This window comes from Polyodon spathula, chromosome 10 (assembly GCF_017654505.1).
Source record: "Polyodon spathula isolate WHYD16114869_AA chromosome 10, ASM1765450v1, whole genome shotgun sequence".
Taxonomy (NCBI): Eukaryota; Metazoa; Chordata; class Actinopteri; order Acipenseriformes; family Polyodontidae; genus Polyodon; species Polyodon spathula.
Window position 1 is genome coordinate 35,689,901 of NC_054543.1, and position 27,644 is coordinate 35,717,544.

At 36.7% G+C, this 27,644-nt stretch overlaps 1 protein-coding gene across 1 annotated transcript in view; it reads right to left on the reverse strand.

The window, feature by feature from the left end:
* Window positions 1-810: 810 nt before the first annotated feature.
* The window catches only part of LOC121322196 (alkyldihydroxyacetonephosphate synthase, peroxisomal-like), a 37,643-nt gene continuing 10,809 nt past the window's right edge, over window positions 811-27,644 (reverse strand). The window contains exons 9-20 of the mRNA XM_041261793.1: window positions 25,743-25,868; window positions 24,926-25,034; window positions 18,873-19,000; window positions 17,000-17,051; window positions 15,048-15,124; window positions 14,701-14,813; window positions 10,646-10,715; window positions 9,624-9,685; window positions 8,239-8,328; window positions 6,091-6,190; window positions 5,826-5,883; window positions 811-2,239 (exon numbers count right to left, since the gene is read on the reverse strand). Of these exons, the coding sequence (XP_041117727.1) occupies window positions 2,118-2,239; window positions 5,826-5,883; window positions 6,091-6,190; window positions 8,239-8,328; window positions 9,624-9,685; window positions 10,646-10,715; window positions 14,701-14,813; window positions 15,048-15,124; window positions 17,000-17,051; window positions 18,873-19,000; window positions 24,926-25,034; window positions 25,743-25,868 (1,107 nt within the window). The 3' untranslated portion in view covers window positions 811-2,117. The remainder of the gene's footprint in view (window positions 2,240-5,825; window positions 5,884-6,090; window positions 6,191-8,238; window positions 8,329-9,623; window positions 9,686-10,645; window positions 10,716-14,700; window positions 14,814-15,047; window positions 15,125-16,999; window positions 17,052-18,872; window positions 19,001-24,925; window positions 25,035-25,742; window positions 25,869-27,644) is intronic.

Genomic DNA, 27,644 nt, shown 5'->3' on the forward strand with positions numbered 1-27,644 from the left:
ATCTCCTCTGACAAGGTGCAAACCATTGTAGAAGTGAGAAATTAAGAGCTGTATAAAACCACACACCTTCAGGAGACCTGTCATTGGCCTCAGGGTGGCTGCTGTGGTACACTTCCTGATGCTGCAATGCTTGGCTCTTGTTGAGGACAGGCAGGAAAACCTTCGGAGAAGGGCAAGACGGAGTAGACCCTGCACATCCAAACCCTGGGTCACTTTGTCTGGGATGGATTGTCCCCTCTGTGTATATATATTTTTATTTTTTTTAAATTTTTATTTATTTTATTTATTAATTTTACGCACACAACCTGGCCTGGTTTTTCTGAACACAGCACTAAAAGCATTAAAAAAGACTATCATTTATTTTGGTATTTTTCACAAAGCGGATTCAATGTTTGAAATACCAATCATCCACCTCCTATTATATCCTCATCAAGTTTTCATTCAAGGCATTACAACTCAGACTGTTTAAGTCTGTTTACCGTGCCGATATTATTGGCAAAACTTGTGAGGAATACATCTGTAAAACCAGAACATGACAAAGAAAATCACCGGTTTTTAAAACATGTCAGACTTCAAAGTGTCACCAGAGAATTGCACATTTATTTTTTTTAAGCTATGTTAATTGGGTTGGCAACAGTTCAGTAAAAAAAAAAAAAAAGGAAATTAATATTTATGCCAGTCTTAATTTCCTGGACTGTGCTTAAACTGAAATGGAAACATACACAGAAATAACCAAGAGCTTAATCATACCAGCCACTGCTAGAACAGCATGAGACCTTATGGAAAAGGAGACTTAGGACAAAATCAGACAAAGGTGGTACTAAATTTATTAACAGTGTAAACCGTACAACATATCATACGTAAGGTTTACTTTACCCAATTTGCTTTCAGCATTTGCATTGTTAGTTCCAGTGTACAGTACATACTGACAGAAACTGCTCTAAAAATTCAACTGCATATACCTAGGAGAGGTATGCTCATGTACCTGCTCATGTACTTAACATTGATATACATGGAAGAAAACAGAATGTGGCTAGAGAGCAGTACATTTCTGCAAGTACACCCTATAGTGGCTTCAGTAAAGGTTAAACAGCTATATAAAATATAGTCAATATTACACTTTTGGGCATTACTTGCAGACAAATTTCCCATCTTACAGATGTTTACTGTTATACCCAGCAAAAAAACACTACGATCAAGTGGAAAATATATGCCATTGTTTTATGTAAAACAATAAATAAATGCATTTTTAATTTTTGGAGAACATGTACTTATTTGTGAACAGTCTTCCAATCATAGCAACTAGGCTAGTCTGAAATACTGTCGCAAATGAAAAAGTGACAGTAAATCTTAAACATATGGTTACAACTGACCAATGTAAGGCACAGTGCTATTCATATATGCACTTACTGGCTAGTGTGTTGCACATCCTTAACTGCTCCACCCATTAAGCTTTTTCCATCACTGCAGTCTACTGATGTTTAAATTAGTATGCCAAAGCTGAAAGGGAGACTGACTAAGATACTAAAGGCACAATTGTGTAAAAGGGTGTTAGTGAATGGTTCTGCAACACCTATCAATGGCAATACAAATAAATATTTAGGAGCAATATTCAAATTGCTTATGCTGGCCTCTTCTGTTGGCACTGTATTCTGCAGGATCTATGTATTAGTTCTAGTTGAAGAGACTGTGCCAGGAAATTTTTTGACAAATAACGGCATGTGACATGCACCATAGGGAGCAAGTCAATATTATAATATCATGTATTTTATTAGCTTGAGTAACAAAAACAGCAGCAAAACAAAACGTGGATGATTTCAGATTGCGAACTGTTGCAGCAGGGTAAATGCAAACATATACAATACCATGCACAGTAATAGAAAGTGGTATAGAAAACACACAGCCTATAAACACAGGAATGGAATAATGCCTGACTTGGCATTCTATCAATGTCTTTGCTCAAAGCTACACACAATGAAGAGAAGTGCCAGTACTCCAAATCCTGTTTACCGAGTGTAATAAAGGTGTTTATTTTTTATTTTTTTTAATTTTTTTTAGTAATGCTATTTTCAACTTTGTCTCTGGTAGTAAAAAGAAAAGGAAGAAACTACTGCTTTTTATAGGAGGTTTCTATTTCCAAAAATGTTGTTGGGGTCCACGTATTCTTTTACAGACCTCAGCATTCCCAGGCCGACATCCGAGATGGTCTCCTGCAGCCAGTGCTTCCTCAACTTGCCCACTGGAAAAAACAACAGAGAATGCTTGAGTGTTCACCAGACGGCTGGGAGACAATCAATCTTGCAAGTGTGAGTGAATAAACACCGGGTGATAAATGCTTTCATTCAAAAAGGAGAAATGTTTTGCATTCTGTGATTTATGGAGCCCAACAGACTATTAAACTCATTAGGCTCGGTGTGTTCCCAAAGGAAGACTGCACTGCACACTGTCTAGTTTCTGAGCAAGCTGGGAAATCTAGATGACTTGGACGCAATGATGGCCAGTTTTTCTAGACATCAGTGTGATAGCTACATGGATCTGACCAAAACCGGCCTCCACAAGGACTGATTCTTGAACCCTAACAGAATGTATTTTACAGCATTAAGACTGATGAAGAGGCCTATCCATTTTGAGGGTCTGGATCCAGAACATGCTATTCATCCAGGAAGAAATTACTTCTCCAGATTTCCAGGCCACTGAGTAGCCCGATCAAGACCATCTAACCCATACTCGGTGGAATTGCTTTGCATGCAGACTTACCTATTCTCCACACAGAGCAGACACGCGTCAAATGTGCACTGTAATTTATTATAGCAATTTATGCAAGCAAGTCTATTAGCTTTAGATATATGTTTTGTTCATAATAATGTTATTTCATAACACTGGTCATGCAACTTGGAAACAAGACTTATGTCTCAGAGGTTTTTGCCTGGTTCAGTTTCTCCGTTTTGGAAATCAACGCACCGTTACATTATCGTTATATTAGAATTGTGAGTTATTCCATCTATGGGCTGCTAAAAGCCTAGTGAATAAGAAAAAAAAAAAACACTCAACAAACTCCAGAAATTCCTAAGAAATTTCACAGCGATAAAGAATGTTTTTAGAACTCAATTTCCCACCATCTATTAAAGGCTAATTTGTTCTTCAAAAATGAGATGATGATGATGAATATTGTGACCCGTATTACTCAGAAGATTTTCCCCATCTTCAATAAATGTTATAAGAAGTAAAATTTTGCAGGAATCTAGCACGTAATGAGAGCTGTGTCAGATGTTGATGCTTAAAATAACAAAGCATAAAACAGTGAGCAACTAGAGCGCCCAATATGCCAGTACCTTGCAAGCCAACTCAACAGGACACCTTTAAGCCAGGTATACATCCTAAAAGGCTTTCCAACACTATTACTACAGATTTGCCAGCCACTACTGGCAGTCACCATCGACTGTGCTTTTCCAATAAGCAGCAAAGAATAGGCATGACAAGCGATGCCTGCTACGTATGCAGAGGCATTTAACTTTCACACACTGAAAGCATGAGTGAACAGCACTGGTTTCACCTTACAGCCTGACTAATCCATTTTTGTTTTGTTCAATCAAAACTATAAAAAGCCATGAAATAAACAAGATCCATTTCACTCCTAAATAACACACAGGACATGTCCCTCTAAGCAGTATCACTGGCATTAGAGTCCCTTGGCTTATTGCCTCCCTGATTACCAAGGCTGGGAGAGATAAAGAAAAAAATAAACTGAAAAATTAGGATGTAAAAGCAGCTGGTGAGCTGAGGGAGATAAAGGTTCACCCTTAAATGCACTTGTTAATACAGCCTTAGTGAAAAGTGGCTTGTGGTTACAAACGTAAAACCAGCCAGATAAGACCAGACAAGATGGAACACACTGGAGCCACTGCAGGGAGCAGGACTGCCAGACCATCTCCTCCATTCTTAGAGCACGCAGCTCCAGAAGGAATTATCCTGACAACACGGAGCAGCCACTGAATGAACAGCCCTTGAATATTAAACCAACTTGCTTGTGTGGCTCTAAAGAAAGAAGCCCCCCACAGCCAAAGAACAAAACAAAACAGAAGGTTCTTGGAGTGCATCATTAGCTCTGTCACAGTGATAATTTACACATCTATCTTGTCAAATTTTCTCAGCTTATGGTATTACTGTAATAAATCTAATAGTGATTTTATCAGGCAAATGAAAAATGTACAACTATGTACAAACTATTTTGGGGCTTCTCAAAACACGACACAGACTTTCACTCAGGTTCCCTTTTTCTGTTTGATTTTGGAGTACGTATTCGAGTTTTACAGTTATGTGTGGAAAAAACCACGCACACACATTTGCAAAAGGTGCAAGCTTAATATTACTGTTACAAAGCATCAATTTAAAAAGGGCAGACAGCCAGTACTGTACACTTGCAACAATGATTGATGGGGTGATGAATGTTCTGTAAGTTTTTCCATTTCACCTTCATGACCTAATAAACCTTTACAATTAAAAAAAGAATTTAAAAAATATAAAAGCTACAAAAAAAACAACAACAACATTTAAAAAAATGTAGACAATAGGATACTATAGTAAATTTTGTACATGTAATTGATTTAACCTCCCATTTATTTTGCCAGATTCATACTGTAGTCAGTGAGAAGTACACTCTATACACAGAAGGATTGCTGTAAACACTAGGTTAAAAATGTATATTTCCTGTACTGCCCTCCCACCCTGCAGTCCCAGTCTACATCTGTTTTCTTTGATACACAAAACTGAGTTAAACTAGCTCCATTTGTCACAGCGTGATTGTGGGCAGACAAACCAGTCTGTCTGTATCCTGATAGCAAACCCAACTGTTATTAATCACAATTACAAGCTAGGCACTACATGAGAAATGGCATCAATATTCTCCTTTGTTTCAATGACAGTTCAGTGCTCAACTGAGAATGTCACTGCGAGGCCTGTGGGTCAGGAAATAACACCGATAACAAAATGATCATTTACAGAAGCAAGAAGATTTTTCTTTTATTACCAATCTTTTAATTTAGAAGTTTCCCTCCTTTAATAAAAATTGGGATTTAATATCCTAAATATTTCATTACATGGGGACTTTTGACAAGTGATTAATAGCACAGAGTGAGATACAGGTAAGGTAACCATATTGTTTAAACCAGATAGGGTACTGATTTTCGTCTAGCCAAAAAAAAAAAAAAAAAACCCACGCAGTTGTTTTATGAACATTAAAAAAAAAAAAAAAAAAAAGTTAATTTCTGTGGAAGCTAGGCAGTATTGTACCAAGTACATAATTAGGCTCCCAGTCGGTCACTCAATTTACATACTGTATTAATACATACGGGAGTATGTCAGATTTGAATTGTTATTTGTTCATTCGTTGTAGTTTGTAGGATACATAAAAGACAACATAGCAGCTCATTAAAATGCATATTTTGGCCAAGTATAGTAAACTACAACAGCAGTCATTGCAGCTGCTAAACTATAGCAAACAAGTGGGTGGCAGCCTCTACAATTTGATCAGGAGACAGAAGACTCATGCAATATTTAATGTATTGATTACTAGAAAGGCTGGTAGAAAAACCTGATGTTTACAGCAGGGAGAAGTATCTTGTGACAGCTACAACTATTTCATCATCGCCAGGGCTATGTATCCCCAGCTGGGTAAAATAACAAAAAAAAAAAGATCCTAAGACAATAGATATTGACTTAGCCCAGAGGGTAGCTGCATTTCCAGCTGTGTTGCAGACTAAATACTTCAAAGGGAAAAGCTAGTGCAGCTGGATAGGACCAATACACTGTACAGGAACTGCAGTTACCTCCGTGATGATGTGAAAGGCTTCCTCCATTGGCAAGAATTTCTTCTCGAGCAGCGTGCTGAAGAAACAATGAACACAACAAGGTTTGTACCTGGAAACGTCCTTTTAAAAAGGGCACTACCCAATTTATCAAAATGGCAACAAATCTACATACCCGCCCTGTTTAGATCTAAGATTTAGATCTTGTTTAGATCTTTATTTTTAACAAATCTCACTGGGGTCTCACCATAATTACTATATTAAATACAAACAAATGCAAGATTACCTCAATTTGATCATAAACATGGATGGGATCACCGAGTCCTCTGTAATTAAAGGCAAAGTAGAAGTAAACACAAGCGCCTGCATCATAGGTCTGTGTCACCCTAGATAACAAGAAAACAGAAGTGTTAGCAAATATGCAGCATAGCAACTTACACTGGGGCACAAATTATCAGGGCAGATAATTAAGGGATGTAGCAAATGGAGGTTTATTCACAAATACTTTGTATCCTAGATCATAAAAAATGACAGCTATAATAATATTTTTCAACCTCCTCTTTTAATATTGCTTCAGCTTCACAAAGCGACATAGTTTCAGAACTCTGTCAAGCACATATTATATGGGTTTCTGAAAATCGTCTGTCCAAGTTACAACATTTTAGTGTTAAATTAATTCAGATTCATATTCCCTGCTTTGATGGAAAGTGCAGTCTGATTTTAATGCATGGTTCTTCCCATCCAGCTTCAGGCACTATATTTTTAAACGTCTCCTGGATAGCTAAACACAGTTTTCAATAAAAGTATTTATAAAATGCAATAAATGGTCAGGTTTTTCATTACTTACCTCTGACCTCAATTCTAGTAATGTTTTCACAAATATGGCTTCAGCCTGCCTGGCCTGTCACTTTTAATCTCATCACACTATCATGCTAATAGCCATCAGCCCATGTAGTTTCATTTGATTAAACAGCCCTGTACATTACATACACCAAAATGTATTATCACAGTATACTATATACTGTATATACACAAACATAAGCAATTTTTGAAAAATTACATTTTAAAAAAAGCGATGCTTAAAATGAATCCTTAAAAAATCCAATATTGGGAATTAAGCTATTAAAATAATACTTTACCAATACATTTAATGAATGCATTCCTTTATATATGACGTGATAAATTTTTTCCTTCACCAACGTCTCTGGAATAAACAGACTAATCTGAAGTATTTTTGTGATAGTAAAAAAATAAAAGTTCAGTACAATTAACACACTTTCAGCAGCAGAGAGGCCCACCTACGCATTTCTGTTTCTTTCAAAGTGAAAGTAATCTAAAACACAGTCGTCTCTGTAGGGTTGATATAAACGTCCCTGTTCAAAAACATCTATTCTTGCGACACCTTCTCAGGGCACCATGCATTCCACTCACTCCCCACGTCAGTCAACGCCGTGACTTTTATAGAGGTTAAATGCTCAAATCAATCTTGTCACAGTAGACTGCCTGCTGGGTGCAGGGGAAATGAATGCCAGAAGAATAATCAAGTGCCAGTGTAATCTCTCTGCAAGAGCAAAGGGACTGCACTGTTACTTGTCAATGTCTTTGGTTAGGTCAAAGAGGAAGGTCAAAGCTGCTCGCAATTCAACCGACAACACCTTCCTCCCAGGCTCCTATTAAAAAGGAGGCTGGCAGCTAGTTGTATGGGAAGTTAACATTCAATTTTCTCCACAGTGGGTCTGTAGCAGAAAATGCAGGGGCAAATGAAGGGGAGAAAGGAGACACTCTGAGCGGCTACAGGGGGAATGAGCCCTAACCCTAATCCCAGCCCACCTACATGTTGCTAATGCCAGAGCTGAAGGTGGTCTGCAGCTGTAAATGAGCTGGCTTGATTAAGGCTGGAGAATTACACCACAGACCTCCGACTTACAACGGTTCAACGACACCCCTAACAAGCTACTTTAAGGAATAACTGGGTGGTCTGGGTGGTTAGGCAGCAGGGGCAGATTGCCGTGGTATAGATTTATTAAGTGGCCTTTTTCTTGGAGGCCAATTAACATCCATCCATTATCACTAACCGCTTAATCGTTTACAGGGTCGCGGTGAGCCGGAGCCTAACCCGGCAGACACAGGGCGCAAGGCAGGACTACACCCTGGATGGGCCGCCAGTCCATCGCAGGGCACCACACCCACTCACTCACTCACATTACAGGGCAATTTAGAGTGACCAATCAACCTGAACAGCATGTCTTTGGACTGTGGGAGGAAACTGGAGTACCTGAAGAAAATCCATGCAAACACAGGGAGAACATGCAAACTGCATACAGACAGACCCCCTAGGCCGAAATCGAACCCAGGACCCTGGCGCTGTGAGGCAGCAACGCTAACCACTGCACCACCGTGCCGCCCCCAATTAACATACAGAGTCAAAATGTACCTGCATGTGGACAGAGGAGGAAACTGGACTCCTTTTTCTTTGCATTCTCTTGTTATTCGCTCTTTTACATTGCTGCACAAGTCCAGTACCCTAGAAAATAAAATAACAGTTTGTTTTACATTTCAGGAGATTCAATACCCAAGAGAAGAAAACAACAACTGTTTATTTCACATTTTAGAGACACAGTACCCCATAGAGATAATAAGACCCTTTCCCCAGAAACCTTATGTCTTGGATTAGAAAAGAAGACAGTTTAAAGAACAGCAGATCATTACTGCTACAATAGCCTTGCTGTGATGGGATTTCACCAGCTACTAATAACTGCCACTCCTCATGAAAGCCAGTGGCCCATTGCACTCCCACAGCAGAATGGCCTCTCTCGCATATGATAACAAGAACGTTCCTGAGCACATCAGCTCAGATGCATACATTATATGTATACATAACAACCCAATCCTCTAAGAATGTAAAAGAGCAGTGTGACCAAATGTGACAGTCTTAGCTTACTTTAATAAGGTGCCTGAAGCCCTGTATTTATTCAAAGCATGCTGTTAGCACATTTCACATTTATAAACCGTACAATTATCTGCAATTATAATGTCTGCGTTAAATGAATTCCTCATTAAAAGATTGTTCTAATTCTGCCTTGCATGTCATTTATTTATTTTTAATTCCAGATGTCATTGTTAGGCGTGAAAGCAGACAGCTGCAGGTTATCACCGGTGAAACACAGATCACAATATTATTCCTTTCAACAGTCTGCTGTACACCTGCCGACTCCCGCGCACTCCTTTGAACTGCTCTTCATTAACAAAAACACCATATACTGGATATACTTTAGACAGACAGGAACTGTAAACAGAATACACAATGAGTTAGCACTTTTGCTAATTGCATATTTATCACCTTAGGTGAGGGAAAGACCTTATTGTGGAAGCAGCTGTCCTTGCTGCTCTTTTAATGGCCCCTATTTCTGATAGTTGTAACAGTCCCTCATTCAGACAAGCTGTCTGTTATCAAGAGTGTTCAGTGTGCAATACATCATTACAGTATATACGAAAAACATCCTACTGACAGGACATGTTCCAAATCCTACTTACTAAGAGCAGAGCACTGTAAAGCCTATGCAGCTATTTTAGCCCTGTCTAATATATAATGATATCATATGTCTGGGTGCAACAGCCATTGCTCAGGCATCATAACAGTGGCTAGAACTACCAATATGCACTATGTGAGGTACAAAGAGTAGACTGTTTCTCAGTCTTAAGATCTCCCTCTGTTTAAGGTCAGTTCTCCATAATTCATTCTCCCCTGTCTTCTTGGTGGTCGTAATTGAGGGATTCTACTTTATTATGGCAATAATACAACACATGCATTTGTTTTACCTGTCCCAGGGTACAGAGGTTTCAAATGATTCTCCTATAACATAGTAATCCATCCCTAGGTCCTATCAAAAAAGGGGGAGAGACAGGTTATAAACAGGAAAACTGCACAGTACATGTTGTGAAAGCTTAAAGACATCTTCTGTGTCAACTGTGTAAACATTCAATACAGCTCCTGTACCTTTGATGCCAGAATGCTTTAAAAACATCCTGAACATTACTAATTTAAAACTCTCAACCCAGTTTTACTATAAAGATTGTGGGTAATGTGCACATTTACCTTAAAAAATCAGGGCACTTCACTTTATTTATCAGACAGCTAAAATCCATAATTTACACAATTCATGGACCCTTTAGATCTCCAACTTCTAGCTATTCTTGTCAATTGCATACTGTAGTGTCATTTAGTATTATATAAAATCAGATTTATATACAGCTGTTTACAAGACCCCTCAGGTAACACATAGCTACCAGTATATCTAGAAAGATCTATTTTTTTTTTTTTAAATGTATTTTTTAATATACTTATTAAAAAGTGCACTTCTATTTTACATAGTACAGCAGTACAATGTTATGGACATAAATACTGCAAACTGCCTCAAATATACTGCTCAATACAAGCATACGTGTAGAAAAAAAAGCAAACTAGATATGTTAAGTATCACACATCTGAATCCAAATTTCAATCCAATAACATTTCCAGGAGATGTATAGGTTATGGATAAGTCAAAGTGACTGGGATTTCCAGGAGATGTATAGGTTATGGAGCTTGTACATAACCTCAGAGGCAGAGAAGTGGGGGCTCTTTCAAATCAGATGTATTTGGGACTCTTTGTTTGACCTAAGCTGTTGAATGGCTTGACCAGATCTCTTTATGGCTGTTCAGTTTTGTGCACTGGTGCCCCGAGATCCTTTCAGCTCTAAAGAAGCGCTCTGCTTTAAAAGGCTCCTGGGTGTTTTATTTTTGTTAAATCTACGACAGGTTTGAAGCGCGAACATACAATTGAGATGGGAGAGTGACCTACCCGAAGGTATGCAATGACGAATGTCAGCATGTAACCCCTCTGCCCATTATCCTCTCCAGCTGCCAGGCCTCTGAAATTGGAGAACACGGTTAATATTTAACAATCTTTTCATTCCCCTTGCCTTCCCCACACCACAGCTGTCTTAATGTTAAACTAGAACAACCAGTAACACAAAACAGATCAATAGCAAAGCCTTCAATAAATCACTGCTGTTATAAATCATAGACCAATAACAAGAGCGTATAATTGCATTTGCATATGGCTTACTGGATACAATTACAAAGGTTGCACAATGTATTTGGTTTTTAAATTAAATCTTGAAATTTCTCTCGCTTGGGTGGAAAAGGAGATTCCTTGCTAATCCTATTGCTTTTAAACTTAAACATCACAACGGGTGGTTACATCTTTAAATCTTTTAATTGTTGCTAGCACATTTATAGGCCATCCCCAATTTCATACAAGATGCAGTTCAATCAAACTATTTGATTGTGCTTGAACTGCAAAACTAAAAGGCACATCCACCATCTTTATAACCAACAAAGCAACCTACGGTAAAACCTATTTTTCTGTTCTTCTGTTTAACGTGACAAATATATTTTACTTTTAAGGCACAAGCTTAGAAGTGCTCACAATTAATTCTGGTGTACTGTAAAGCCAAACACACGAACGGATTTCCTAAGCATTCTGTTCTGTATAAATATAATTACCAATGAGTTTAAATCTCAGACATCAATCTAGAGATCAGAAAGATCCCAGTTGTGTCACCTTTTTTTTTTTTAATTAGAGAAAGTGTTTTCCATTCAAGGGTAAATGGAAGAAAAATCATCAATGCAACAACGAGAATCAACATAGATGAGTTTACAAATGCTTTCATGACATTACTGGACCTATTTCATGATTATAAATTAACATAACATACAAGGGCACAATTCAATGAAGATTAAAAAGGTAGGGCTTTAAGCAAAGTTGTTTTACAATAATAATACATTTACATACCTATGGAAAACAGTGAGCTATGCCGTAAGGTGACAAAACCGGGCCAGTTTTTACTTTTCAAATGCAGAGAGAATAGCTTTATAAGCATGAAAGAAAAGAAAAGCTTGTTCTTCAACATTTTAAAATAACCAACTGCTCTGAAAGAGAGGAAACCCAAGCAGTTCAACGCTATGTGCATTAAAGCCTTGCAAGATCCTATTAAAGCAGCGCTCCTGCACAGCTTGGTAATACTCTCATACGAAGCCCGAGGGCTGCCCCCTACACCTGCCACAGTTGAGCGGTTGCATGAAGTTCACCAGGCTCTGTGTTTCTTCAGATAATTTACAGCAGCACCCTGCCATCAAGCTGGGAAATGAAATCTACAGCTGCATTTAAATCATCACGTCTCTAAATGGTAAAAATCTCTAAAGATTAGCCTATACTTTATAATAAAAAAAGGGGGAAGGGGATTTGATTTGGTTAAATATGATGACCTAAATTTAAATAATTCCATAAATCACCCATATATGGTTATGAGGAATTACTTTAGCTAAAATCTATGCTGTAGGTCGCTTTTTTCAAATATAATTCTTTTTTTTTTTATCATTTATACATATATGTAGAAATTAATTTTCTTTTGCAGCTCACAATGATTTCAAGAATGAAATGATAAAGTTTTTCTTATATAGTTTGTTTTATATTTCTTATACATTTTCATCTTTTACAACAGACTTAAATTCAAACATAAACGTGTTAAACAGAAGTCATTATCAAAGTCTTTTAAAAAGAAGTCACTGAAAAATAATGTTTTAGTATTTCTATATTCAGCAGTATTGAGCGTTTTATAATTACACATAACACTGCAGACAGGTACACAGGTCAAAGAAAGACAGGAAAAAGATAATTTTTCAGAGAAAGACATACTATTTCATTTGTTATTAGAGGGTAGGTTTTTCTGTTAATGTAATTAGGGTAGTTTTTTTCTGTTAACGTAATTAGTGCTGAAAGAGTTCAGAACATTTATTTTAGTTTATCAAAAATCTTGAGAACTGTTGTGCACTTATGTTTTTAAGCAATGCGCAATGTATTACCTACCAATAGGAAAGACCCGTCTCAGCCCATTCTAGGCAAAATGAAACCCACTCATAAGCTACAGAAGTGCCCTAATGAACAGTATGAACACATTTCACATCTTACACATTTAACCAGTCTAATTATTCCAGAAACAGTGCCAGCCCACAAATAATTCTAACTAGAAGAATATGAGCTTTGTGTGAAAATAAAAATAAAATGGATATGTGAAAAAGAGATGCATTATTATGGTTACATCAATGTGTCAATGAAACTGTGCACTCTTTCTGGAGAACACCTGTATTGGAAGTTTGAGATAAACATAGAATACGATGGGGATGCTTAAGGTGTTGGAGCTAGCTATCTGCTCTCAAACAAAAGGCAGATAACAGATTTAAGGAACACTGCATACTTATGAATTCATCGTAACATGGTGTTCCTTACTTTAGTTGAGAGTCAGAATATCACTCTTAATTATAGCTTGCACTATCAGTTAACAGTATGATGAAGAGGACTAACATTTTCGAATGTAATTTTTTTTAATGTACTGATCAAATAATCTTTTCCAATTAACGCACAAACATATATATATATTGCGACGTGATATGCAGATTGATTAGGCCTGTACCTGTATGAAAGATATTCTACATATCTTGGATGCGATGTGGGCAGTAAGTCAATTAATAATAAATCCACATACATGAATGAAATATATGCACACACACACACCTATATTATTCATATTCAAGTATGGAGACACAAAATAAAATTATCAACCAGAGTTGTTGCTGTGGAAAGTTTCATTGCAGGAAAGGGTAGGCTACCTCTATGTACTGTTTGGGAAAATGACGATATAGTCGTATTCACCGAAGATAATGCAAATCTAAATGGCTACGCAGTCATGTAAAGTTTTGATTAATTGAAATGCATCTCTGCAGCCGCGGCATGCTGGAAGGGGCTGCTGCTTTCACTGCTGCTTTCACTGCTGCTTTTCACGACTCCTTCAAATGTTTGGGAACAAGGCGTTGTCAAAATCAGTGTTGAACATTTGTAGTACAATCCAAGAATATATATATATATATATATATATATATATATATATATATATATATATATACATATACACACACACACATATATCTACATATATATACACCTGTATATATATATATATATAGATACGTCACAATCTGCAGTTTGGTTTTTTTTTGGGGTTTTTTTTTTTTGTTTGTTTTTTAACAAAACAGTATAGTTATATCTAAGTAATTGCTCATTAGGGTTTGAAGGGCAATGTAGTAGGTATGACAGATGACTTATTTCTACTATGGTTTCTATCGATCTGCTCAGTAATTAATCAAAATAGACAGACAAAAAAACACACCTCCATTACTCACCCTATTCTTTCCAACAGTACAAAACAACTGACGATAAGATGAGGGCTACAGGGATTTTATCAAACTTTTTTTTACAGCCAGTTAACTTTTTAAAAAACACTTAAAAAAAAATTCAATTTTAAACCTTTATTAATTTTCAATTTAAAGGCTTTTTAAAACAGTTTTAAAAAAAAGTCAATAAGAACACCCAAAATGCAGTAACATTTGTTATCATATTATTCCTATTGCGTAGTAATTATCACTAAAGGTATGGGTTTAGATTTATACGTGTTATAAATATTTGAATTTAACGACTGAATGCAAGTTATTTAATAATGTAATTGAAATATTTACAGAAAAAAGTAAAAAACTACTGAAAAATAGAACAATAAATGTGTACAGTAAATATATGTACCTATATTGTATTAAGGTGAACAGCACACACACATTATATATATATATATATATATATATATATATATATATATATATATATATATATATATATATATATATATCTCAGAGAGATAATATTATTTTACCTGCTTTATTTTAAATGTAAAATACTCAATCAGGAGCCCAATAATGAAAATGATCACAGTTGAGAGGGAAATGAATGCACACAGTAATGCTCACCCAAACTTGGCAGCAATATCATAGACTTGCTTCTCGTGCTGAAGAACTTTCTCTCTGTCCCCTTCAAATAACAGGGTAGCCACACACAACCGGTTAGGATCGAACCCTTTGAACTGAGTGGAAAAACACACATGCATTACTAAGTAACTATTGAGTTATACAGAATACTTTAACTCAAAACCCCCTTCCTATGCAGGCACCAAAAGCATGACCTAAAATCTGTAAATTTACCAGTGAATTACCAGTATCAAGATTTTTTAAAATGTCTTCCATTGCTATACACACCTTCAAGAGACAGGGCCTTGCTAAACTGTTTTAAATGACCGACAGCATAAACGTTGACATACCTTTGTAATATAGAACTTTTTCAAACCATCCAAAAATGAAGTAAAAATTGAAGATACTTGGGGCTTCAGAGCATGTCCTACAGAGAAGATTGAAACAAAGAGACTGTCACTCACTACCATACTGTTTGGCCAATAAGCCAACGCAACAGTAAAAGCCATAGACTACAAGTACATTAGCTAGCAAAAACATGCAGATAAAGTGAAACACAAGGTACTTAATGAACTAGACATTAGTGTTTGTAAACAGACAACAGACAGTATCACCTCTTTAGAAACCTAAAGAGCTAAACACCCTCAATACACAGCCGTCAATTAGAGGTGTAGACTGGGGTGACAGCTCAACCGTCCATGTACAGTAGCTCCTTAAACAATCAGATAAATCGACTGACTTCACGTAATCTGGAAAGGTTAACTGTTTAATGGAAATACAGTTAACAATGAATCAGGAGAAAACCCACTAAACAAACCCAGATTTGCACTATGAAAGATAAAAGGACAAGATCAATGGATTTTTGAATAGGCAGACAGGGGAGCAATTAGGAAATCTGAATGCGCCTTACTAAATATGCCTCTTCTCGCTTTACTTCTGACATTATTAGAGCAAAATCCTTTCTTTTCATCTTGAGGCCATCAATATATCTATAGCTGTATTAATTTTACAAATTCAGGCCCCTCATACTCAGCTTAGTCTCAGGCGTTTCAGAATGTTGAAATGCCTGACCGGCTCATTGAGAAGACTGAGATAATTAGGGAGCCAAGACAAACATTAAAAGCCCATGCAGTGGAAGTTATTACATGGTTCTGTGTTTTAGCTGTTAGCAAAAACCCAGGAGACACTTCATCCTGCCTGCTTAGCGCCAACAAGTGCAAACATTGTAGAAATCCTGAAAATACACTGCAAGTAACCAAGTAATGAGGTCCCAAGGGAAGCATACAGTTTCTAAGGGTGTCTGCTTGAGGCAATTGGTCAATACTTTCACTGAAACGCTAATAGTCACTTTAAAATCATGTTAGAAAACCTGCATGAATCAAAAAAAACTCTTAATTGAAAAAGTTACTTTTTTCTCATTAAGTGAAAATGTGACCAAGCACAATGCAAATAAGCTATTGTGTAAGTTTGGGTGAAAGGGTTTGCAAAAAAATCGTTCTGGAAAACCAATTGAGGCTATCAGCACATGAACACACAGATAAACATGGGAAACACTGCTATCATTTGTAGTCTACCACCCAGCTACAGGGTCTCCCATTCTGTTTAAAACTGTTAATTTAAAATAAGGTCAAAAATTGATCTGTTAAAGACTAAGGGACAGATTAATCAAGTTTTTAAAGTCCAATACGCACCAATTTTTGTCAAGCCACTAAAAAAAAAAAAAAAACAACAAAAAACCTTGTGACTTTTTCCCCTGCCACAATAGAGGTGTGCAGTGAGGTCTTCCATCCTAATGATGAATTTACCAGAGAAATGCAGGTGCAACCCCAATGCAATGATTACCAGCCTGGAAATCCCATGATGTGAGTCTTTCAGCGAGTTCTAGATTAATTATATACAACACAATACTGACAGCTTTGTACTGCAAACTTCCACCTCAAGCCTTGCACTGTTATGATGCAGATTTTCAAATTTAAATGGATTGAATGTTTACTGTTTAGATTACACAAAGTAGAGGTTTTCAATAACAACATACAGTCATGTTTTACCAATGTTTACATACTATGAGTGGAAATTTCATTATAGATTAAAAGTATTTAGAGTTTCTTATAATGCCTTGGTAAAATGTATTTTTACTAACCGACCAGTATATTATTCATGAAATCCTTGATCACATTTGTAAAAATACTAATGATTTTAAATAGATTCTTATAATTAGTACTGTCAACAACATAAAGAATAGGTACTTGATTCATTAAACACCCACACACAACTTAAAATACAAAAAACATAAAAATCTTACCAAACTGAAATTGTTCATTGTCCATTAATCGAATAGAGGCTGGAGCACATCTCTGTTTAAATACAAGACGATATTCAATTAAAACAGTCTGTCATTAAAACATTCTAAAGCTTTAATGTTTTTCAAAAGTAAGATTTCCTTGTTTACAGAAGAAACAATTTTGTTGTGTCATTGTGGAAGACAGCAAAGGAAAGAAGGTACAATTTGAGTGTGTAAGTACTGTTGAGTTACTACTATACATATTTTGACAGAAAAAAAAAAAACGCTCATGCATTTTGGAAGGTAACCAAAAACACTAATTTCATACAGTATATCAAAAATGAAAGCCAACCCAAAAAAAACAAAATTTACATAAAACTCGAAAATAGCTAAAAATAAGCACCGAAAAATACAATTAATAAAACTCTGAAAAACAGAAGCCCTAGGTATATAAGATTCATAGATCTGATTAATGATCTGACTAACAAAATATCAATATATAGAAGACTGCTAATTTAGTTTGAACCACAATGTCAAAAATCAGTCATATGTAATGTTTTCATAGTTGCAGAAGAATCTCATTTAGATTTTTGTTTTTTTATTAACAGAAATTTAAAACAGAAGGACCCCATAGCATGTATTAACAAGCTTTAGATTAGAGTAGATTTATTATGGATTAATGCAGGCAATTCTGAACCTTAAGAAGCTACCTATTAATAAGGACTAAGTCCCATGTATTTTGAAAATAAATTATGCTTGGGGGGTCACAGGGGGACCCCTCTCCAGAGAGTACTTCATGTTTTTTGGAAGCATTCAGAGAACCAGCCCAATAACATACAGGAAAATGATCAATAACATAATTGTACACTGGCAAGAACAAGCGAGGCTGATGCTTAATTTATCCTTCTTGCAGTAATGACTAAATTCCACCGAGACCAGGTTGTCTAAGAACACACAAATCTCAACAGCTTAATGGTTTCATCAGTGATTCGGCTTCACCAGTTACAGCAGTTTTAGTAAAGACTGGCTGAACGTCTTCAAGAAGTTCAACACTGCATTGAGTCCTATCAATTACAACGATCAAACTGATCTGCCGATTCTATTATAAGGTGTGAACCTCCAGCAAGTAATATCTTGATCTATGCCACACCATTTTCTTATTCAGTCTCGCGGCTTTACTTAATGTGAATCGTTGCATCTTAAAAAATCACACGGGACCATAACTCTGCCTATAGTTTGGCGAGTGACTGAAACCACATTCTCCAATGGCTGCATTATAGGTTTTCATGCACTATCACTGCTGGGGCTATCCCTGCTCTGTGAATAAATAGAGATGGAACATGTATCCCAGTATTCTCTTAGTTACACAAATGTATTCAACAGAACACAGTTATTCATTGCTCTTGCTAGGATGTGCTGGACCCCATCATGGTAAGAGTTATCCCCACGTGCTATCCACACCAGATACTGTAGTAATTAGAGGATTAAAACCAAATTCAATCTGTCTATTCATTCACACATTTTAAACAAATAAATGTAAATGCAGTCTGGGTGTGCATTTCTGGGTGCATGTGTTTCATCGTTACTTAGATTTCAAAGTAAACCCCTGAGCAAGATGTTTTACGTTTTCAGAGCGCAGTAACAGTATTTGTTAAGGAACTGAAGTCATGTAGGGTTTCCTTGTACCCTTATTAAAAAGTTAAAAAAAGTAGAAATAGCCAAATACAATGCCATTGCCTTTAGCCCTGGGCTAGCAGATGCTCAGATGTCATGGCATATGGTTACTTTAACATAAGCACCAGACCGTAAAGGAAATGCTAGAACTGGATCATGACGTTTTAATTGTCACACACAAGGATATTAAAAAAAAAGAAATAGCTCTACTGCTCCTTACCTGTTTTGCTACTTCTCTTAAACAGGCCACTCCCTGCTCGAAGTTGGGAAAGACCACTGAGCCATACTTCTGATATTCTGGAATCGGTCTTATTTTTACTGTGACCTCTGTAACAACACCCAGCGTTCCTAAATGAAACAGGTAAACAATAGAGGGATTTGAAATCATTTCTCGGTCAATAACAATTTCCCCAGACCATTTTCTATCAAATCAAACACATTTTAATTCCGTCATGTCATGTGTTAACAAATAGATATTGCCAAATTATATGCTTTGGTGCATTAGCAATAATATTCTTTAATATCCAATACATGTCTCTGCCCTACTGAGCAGGGTTCACTCTACTCTACGGGTAATAATGCTTGGGATTTACTGACAGAAAAAACAAAGGAAATAAACAGAAAGCAGCACAGACACATTAGAGGTAATTTATTAGCTCAGTGAGCGATCCTGTTGCCCCTTGAACTGCAACAGCAGTGAAGCGCTCTCTCTGTGGCTTCAGGCCTCAGATCAAATGCTCAGTCATTGCTGCAATTTCCAGGGCACTGTGGCATTTAATTGCAGTCTGCCTTTATACTATTAATAAAAAAAAATATCTGTTCATCCATTAGCTACAGTACACCCATTTTATTAAAGAATACAGCTTTTAAACATGTATTTGCCTTTGTAACATTTTGCCATTTTAAAATCAAACAGAGTGCACCATTGCAGGCGATCAAGCTATTTCTATACAGAAAAGCCTGAGTGACAAGGATTATATTTAATATGCCCAATTAAAATTTCATTACTCACAATACACTAAATCCAACTTAACTGTCTGTAGTTCATGTAAAAAAAAAATAAAGTCATCAGAAAAACATCAGTATAATTACAATGCTTTTACTCTGAAGAGCCAGCTTCAGATTGTTTCACATTTCAGTATGTCTGTTTAACATCCCTTTTCCCAAGGGAGCTAAATATTGATAGAGATGTTCAATGGCATGGCAATACTAGAATAGCTAAATGAATTACGGTATTTTTTTCAATTACTGCTAAAGTCTGTGCCAGGGGCCACTAATGTAATGCCAAGATATTACGTTATTTATTTCATATACTCTGCTTAGATTTTTGTAATCAATGCAGGGGACTTGTTTTGCTTTGCCAATGTATAGCATGATACTAAAAGGGGGGTCAACACACAACTCGCATGCTGTGCTTGCAGTTCAGACATTTACCATGGAAAGACTAGTCTGAATTTCCACATAGTTAGCTATGTTTATGCTGATCTTGTTTACAGCTTTAAAATGAGACAAGCTATTCACACAAAATCTGGATATGGTTTTAGGTAAGCTGTTGCACCATAGACGTGTCTTTGATAATGAGTGTTTAAATGGGATTTACAGTAAAACAGCACAACTAAATACTTTTAATTTTAACGTGAGCACAGTTACACGGCATGCACCAATTGCAATTCGGTGTGTAAATATCACTGAAAAGGTAGGTCTCCAAGATCTTCATCCGCAGCACAGCTTTATAAAAAAAAATGGCTTGCACTTTCATAACTGAACAGATCACTCAATCAGACATCATTACAGCGAAAGTTTCATCAAATTCAGAGGGTGCAGTCCTGAAGATATGGCTTTCACTAGCCTAACTACAGAGGACAGACAGCAGGTCAGAATGACCTAGACTCTTAAACCCTCTAAAACAATGGCTAGGGGATGCTCATACCACATTTCACCACTATTGGATGAATGGTTTTTAAGATGCAGTAGTTGATATACGTGTATATACAAAAGGCTCTCCTTGTCGGACATTATTCATAAATATTCTGCTAGTGTGTCTTCTTTCACAGCCACCTATCATTTAAAAAAAAAAAAAATGCCATCACGAACTCCAACAGTGAAACTTATTACTGCTATGAACATTTGGATTACAAATAAAATAATTACACATAAACAACTGGAAAGCCTCTGCCATTAGCACAGTTGCTGCAGGTGCTGTGTGTTAATGATCCATTAATAAGACACTCCACGCTGCCCTCTAGTGGCCTGACTGCTGAATGTAATCCCTCATTACTTTTCAGGTCCCATGCCCCTGCATCAGGGTCTTTAGTTCAATAATATTTTGTTAACAAAAAATAAATAAAATGTCCAACAACAAATGATGCATTGTTTCTGCTTCAGTGGGCAAATGCTCTCTTCTCCAGAACTGTTTTGTTTTAATAACCAAAATGCCCGAAAGTACCAGGAAGTTGTTGGCTGAAGATTACAGAATACAGAACTACACTGACATATTTCCCATTCTCCATTTCTGAACAACGAACAGTCCTTCAGTATTTACCCCTGTGTTACAGCAATTGTGAACTTAACTTTTTTTTATTTTATTTTATTTTTTCTGAAAAGACCTGGAGTAAAAACCATTCTGGATTTCCACTCCGTTTGCCAGGACAAGTGTGAAGAAATCAACTGGATGAAAAATTACATTTCTGTTGCTGAAATTACACGCAATTGTACTTTCATAATAGAAAGCTGTAATATTTTCCTGAATTAACATTGAAGTTGACCAAATCAAATGTGTACTATTTTCTAAATAATTAAAGAAGATACAAAAATAGCAGGTTACAGCCATTTCTTGCATATCATTGCAAACACCTTTTTTTTTTTTCTCCCTTGCTTCAATTTTTTCTATGACTCTTGAGGACACTGACCAACTGAGGGGCAAAGCAGCTTCAAACTGGTGGAAAACCTGAAATTACCTCAGCTAACCGGAGGGCCAACAGGGTGCAAAGAAGGTTAAAATGATGAAAAATATTATAAAACAGCTACAAGGACATCTATCACACAAAAACTGTACATAACTGAGGGGCACTAGAGTTCTAAACAGCAGTAAGAAAAGGATTACCTATTTAATAAAAAAAAAGTGTTTCTATTGTCTTCATCATATCATTATCCACAATGAAAATGCAGCACAGAAAACCTGTTTTTAAAAAGAAAACCAAAAAACCCCACAAAAACCAAGGGATTTCAATCAATCCTTATTGTAAACGTTTACCTTTCAAGTTTGTGCAAACTACACAAGTCAATTGTTTATGGTTACTTTATATGAGCAATTTCAAATTGAAAATGTGATTATTCAAGTCTAAAAATCCAATAACAGATCAGAAAACTCAATACTGGAGATTTTATCAGTCAGCAAATCCCTTAGCAAGAATGCTGTGCTTTGTCACCAGAGGGCAAAATGTAATAGATTATTAATCTGATTTATCTTCATCTTGCTTTAATAAAAATGGCTTTAATTTGCTATGGAAAATTAAACACATAAAAAGCACTGCACTGAAAAATGGGCTTTGACAGCAACACAGTTCTAAAGCATTTCTACTGCGTTACCATCAGATCTTTTTAATTGGAGAAAGTTAAGGATCTAGATACTGTATCCACAGCCTTGTTGTAATAGTTTTGAAGACATACATTAAAACTGTAAAACAGTAATACACTATATTGCAAGTACATAGGGATATTCTTTAGCTGAATTTGTTCTATGTATTACAATTCTTGATGGCCTGCAGATGCATTTCAGGCCATTGAAGCCGATACCTTCAGTCACTTTAGGTCAGGAAGTTATTAGAAATATTTTGTTTAACTAATGCAATATGCAGCACTTTAAAAAACACACAGAGAATTATCTTTAGACAACAAATTATCTTTTGAGCAGAGTCAATGAATATGTATATATTTGCCTAGTATGGAAGATTCATGTTCTGTGAGCATAAATACAACCCAATTTATATTTTGTTGTGTCATTTCACAGAACTTCAATGGCTTTGAGTCTGGAGATCATAATGTACTGTACATTTCCACATTTCTATTCAAAACAGGAAGAATTGCATTACTGAAGCAAAAACAAAAGTCTGTATTATAGTTAATACAATTTCATATTTGTGTGGCTGTGCCAGTCCTGGGTGAGTGCTGTAGTGGTGCTAGAATACAATTTATTGTGTAACAAGTGAAGTGCTGTCCGGGTTGGCGACAGCTCTGGACATGTTTAGCTGTCTACTAAACAAGCAACAATGAGAGACAAAACAAACACTCATGATACGGTTTCACAAAACACAGGTCCTTCCGGGTTGTTCCTTAACCAAAACGAAAGAACAGATAACATCGCTTCATCCCCTTTTTGTACCGTCACTCATGGTAAACGATTTGCAGCCACTCTACTAATTCGCGGCTGCCACATAATTTCCCTACCGGGTCGATGTGTTAGTACACTGAAGCTCCGCCCCCTTTCTAGATGACCAACTTTTTAACCCTGGCAATGATTTGTCAGGCCAAACAGTCCAGGGTAGTCTTTTCCCATTACTTAGCGCCCTCACAGGTCGAGGGGGGGGGGAGATTTACCACCAAAGACCATCTGTTTATGTCACAGTGGCACATAATACCAATAAGAACATCCACGCACCCAAGATTCTTATTGCAAGAATCATTTAATTTAATAGCAACATCAACACAATCCTATAAAACATTCAGGACATGCTGCTGTTGTTTTTTTCAGTTCACTTGAGTAGCAAATACTGAAATCTTGAGAGATTATAAGCATGCTTCTTAAATGTCAGAGTGTTGAGTGAGGGGGTTTTCAATCAAAGAGATTACCGCAGGGACTGGCTTGCTTCGTGTCCCATAGCAAGCTCCAATCCTCAAAGAGACTTCGACTGACAAGGAACACAAACACTGCAATGCACAGTTTGTCCGAAATCTTCAGGTTACAGGGCGGGAGAAGAGCTAATGATAGGTTTTTTTTTTGGTCCCCAACTCCCCCCCCCCCATCACTACTAGTATTTTCCTTGCATCCTAACAAAAATTGATTTAAGGTCAGCTAACAAAATTACTATTTAAAAAAAAAAAAATTTAACTGCATTGTATTTAATGCCAACATAGACAAAAACAGACAATTGAAAGCTGTGTTCAAATATTTAGACCAAGTGTTTTAGGATCTACAACATTTTATACTGAGCAGGCTAATGTCCGCAAGCAGATGTTTAATATTTCCATAGAAGCGCTACTGAGTCCAGAATCCTGTAATTAAGCTGGAAGAAGCTGGCATATGGCAGTATTCTCTGTTGGGTCAGAAAAGGGCAAAACTGCACAAAAAGGGCAGGCGTGTAACTGGTACACAAACAGCACATTTCCCTCATTAGAGTAAGGCAAGCTATTTATATGTGCAATGGAGTAGCAACACGCTGATCAGCATTCCACATGCCTGTCAGCAGGACTGTAAAAACTGTTGGCTAATTCAGTGCGTTTTAAAATTTGGTATGACCTAATGAGGACTTATCCTAGCTTCGAGTTTTCACTGCCTAGTTTTTGGGAAGTTCTGGGGGATATTTATTTTTCCACTTCTTTCAAGAGTTTCAACAGGAGGCCTGTCCTGATTGGATTCCGAACAAAAAGATCTGGTCTTTGTTAAAATAAATTAAAAAAATAAACCTTCTGTAACAAGGCCAGGAGCCCTGTACATGAAAAAGGGGGGCGGGGCAAAGCCCTGCTATAAAATGTTTTTGTATGTGGAGGATGAGCGAGGTGCCATCCGCCACGTTATTGTTTTGTTTTGATTTTGTATTTATTTAAGAACGGGGTACTCCACGCCCCTGTGCATATTTCGTATTATGATTTATTTATTGGATTTGTGTGATGACGTAGCTGTGTGTTTTTTGTACTGTGTTGCAGAGTGGATGGGAGGCCCCATCCACATTAATAAACTCATGCAGATTGTGGCCGAGGGGTAATAGAATAATTACTAGTTAGTTAAACCTCTCGGCTACGATATATAAGCCTGCAGTTCTCCCTGCTCGAGGTGGGTGTACAGAGGAGAGTATGGGAATTTAAATAAACAGCGCTGCAGCGTCTTTTTTCCCTGCAGTACTTCCTCTGTGTTTCCTCCTGCTTCTGGCCTGACGTCACCACTCTGCCATTCCAGTCACACCTTCATTTCATGCTACTCAAGCAAATAATAAAATAGTGTATACATTTTGTATGGTCTGTTTAGTGGTATAAAAATAAAAACGACATAAGAAATACCTTCTGATCCCATAATAAAGTGATAGATATCAGGGCCTGTAGACATCCGTGGTCCTTGACAGCTTTTCTCTATCACGCCTCTAGGTGTCACCATTCTTATGTGAACAACCTGCCCAACAGAAAAAAAAAAAAAAAAAAAAAAAAATGCTAAGATTAAAAAGTAGTACTATGAACAGGCTCCATTCAAGTATTTTCAAATGCTCAACAAATACCTTTTTTACAATACGGTGGACTATTCCATAACTTTAATAACATTTCTTCAACAGCCATGAAATTAGAACACTGTTTTTAGAGCCGCTCGCAAGGGTTGGTGAGGGCATTTCAAAAATTCTGAAATTGTAATTTGCTCCGTCTCTTTCTAACTGCATCCCCTTTGAGTGTTGTGTTTATTTCACCTTTTTTATTATTTAAAACATGCTATTTATGTATTAAAACTAAAGTTCATGTTTTCAGTCCTTTTTTTATTACCCTCTTCAGTGTTTATATCTTAAGAATTAAGAATCAGATACAATTTGGTGTTTCTCACAGCTTTTACTTATAAACACAGCAAACAAAGAAACACAACGGTAGGTTATGTATTAATTCATTTGTATAACAACTGAGGACTGTATGTGTATTTGATTCTGTATTACACAGAAGTTGTCACTTGATTGTGTGTGCTTGCTGTCCAGGACCCCTTGGTAAACGAGATGATGCATCTCAAGCGTTTTTATCCATAATACCACTAGCTTAGATGAACTAGTAATGAAAACACATAATCAACACAAGCAAGGCCAAAACTGGTTGAGAGCCTATGCAGCATGCATGCTTCACTCACCAGATCTTCAATGTTTCCGTAGATGTTCTTCTTCATGCCAGAGGCTCTGGTGGCCACCCAGCCCCCGAGTGTGCTGAACTCCATCGAGTCTGGCTCATGGCCCGTGCAGTAACCGCTCTCATTGAGCTGGGGATGGAAAATCAGGAGCATGAGAAGACCAAATACTTCAAACAGACCAAGCAATTCCCCAGTTATCGGATGAACAAATACAAAGAACTGTACAGATGCTATTATTCAACAGCACTGTGATATTTGCCATAGTATGGCATTAACACCTTATGAAGAGGGGTGAGACGATTTATTGTGTATCGATGCATCACGATACTTTACAACACGATACTATACACCTTCGTGTATTGTGTATCGCGATGCAAGCTTGAAATTAGTAGCTAATATGCCACATTTATTAAACTGTAAAGCCCCGGTCACACCTGGAACGATAACGATAACGACAACCATAAATGGTTTATGGAGCAGTCACACCAGAATGAAAAAGGGCTCCGATATAGTGTACGGCAAATGCCAATCAACTATTTAGTACACACCCACTTTTATTTCCAGCAAGATGAGGAACAGTGATGAGGAACATTAAGAAATACTCCTGTTGTACTAGATCAGGGTTTTTTAACTGGGGGTATGCGTACCCCTGGGGGTACTCCAAAGGGTCACAGAGGGTACGCAGGACGACTCACAAATGCACAAATAAAAATGAAAGTAAGAGAAAATAATGATCTTGAATTTTTATTAATGGTATTATATATTCTCTAATCCACGATGTATACTTATTTAATCTTTGTCTAGCAGCTATAGATTCTGTGTTTTTTTATTAATAACAGTAATACTACTACTACTAATAGTAATATGTTGAGTTAAAGTTAAGTATGATGCAATCAAACACTTAAACTTACACATACATTTAAAAAAAAAATTAAGTTAAACCTGATATCCCAGGAACTCTAGCTTACATACTGCTTTGTTTAAACTAAAACAAGTGCTATACTACTTAGTGGTAAATACATATAATTGATTTTCAACTGAATCTGTGTATAGATGTGAGATATTGTCAAGTCCGTCAAGCAGAGATGAGTTTTTCATAAGTATTGTGATATGTATCATATCATGGCTTGTGTATCGTGATACATATCGTATCGTGACCTTGGTGTATCGTCTCCCCCCCACCTATGAAACACTAATTGGTTTTATTAGAACATGTCTGAACCAACAGTTCCTACTGCCACACTAAAACATTCATACCCAACAAATGTGGTTATTTCAAAACAAAACTACAATAACAAGAGAGCACGCTAAAGTACATTACAATTGAATGATCATTTTCAGAATGTTCTACAAGGATATAGAATGCCCTGGATTTTGTAATTCACATTTCCCTTGTTTGTGGGTGTACAGTTTATGAATAAGGTGTGTGCACTTGTGTCTCATCACTATCAGCAAATGGTGATTCCTAAGATCATGGGGTTCAGACTTTGTCAATATGGAGTCATCATGTTTCTTGTAACGTTTTAACAGGAGACGCACAAGAGCAGGAGCCCATATTGTGTTCCTCCATTTATACCCTATAACAATTCCCAATTGACTATATATAATTGTGATAAGATTGCTGCCTCCTGTAACCACAGCAACAAGGTAACATTTCTACACTGCAATGCCAATATATTAGGAGGACAGACTCCAAACTTTTCAAACATATTGCTTTCCATAACCTGAACATGCTTCATTAAAATTCATAAATATTTTGTTTTAAAAGGAGTCAAATAAAAATCCAATTAAAATACAGAACACTAAAAAAAAAAAAAAAAAAAAATCTTGCCACAGCACTAATTCTTGAGAAGGTATATATTTTGATGTATATAATTTGATATAGATATATACATAAAAAAAATC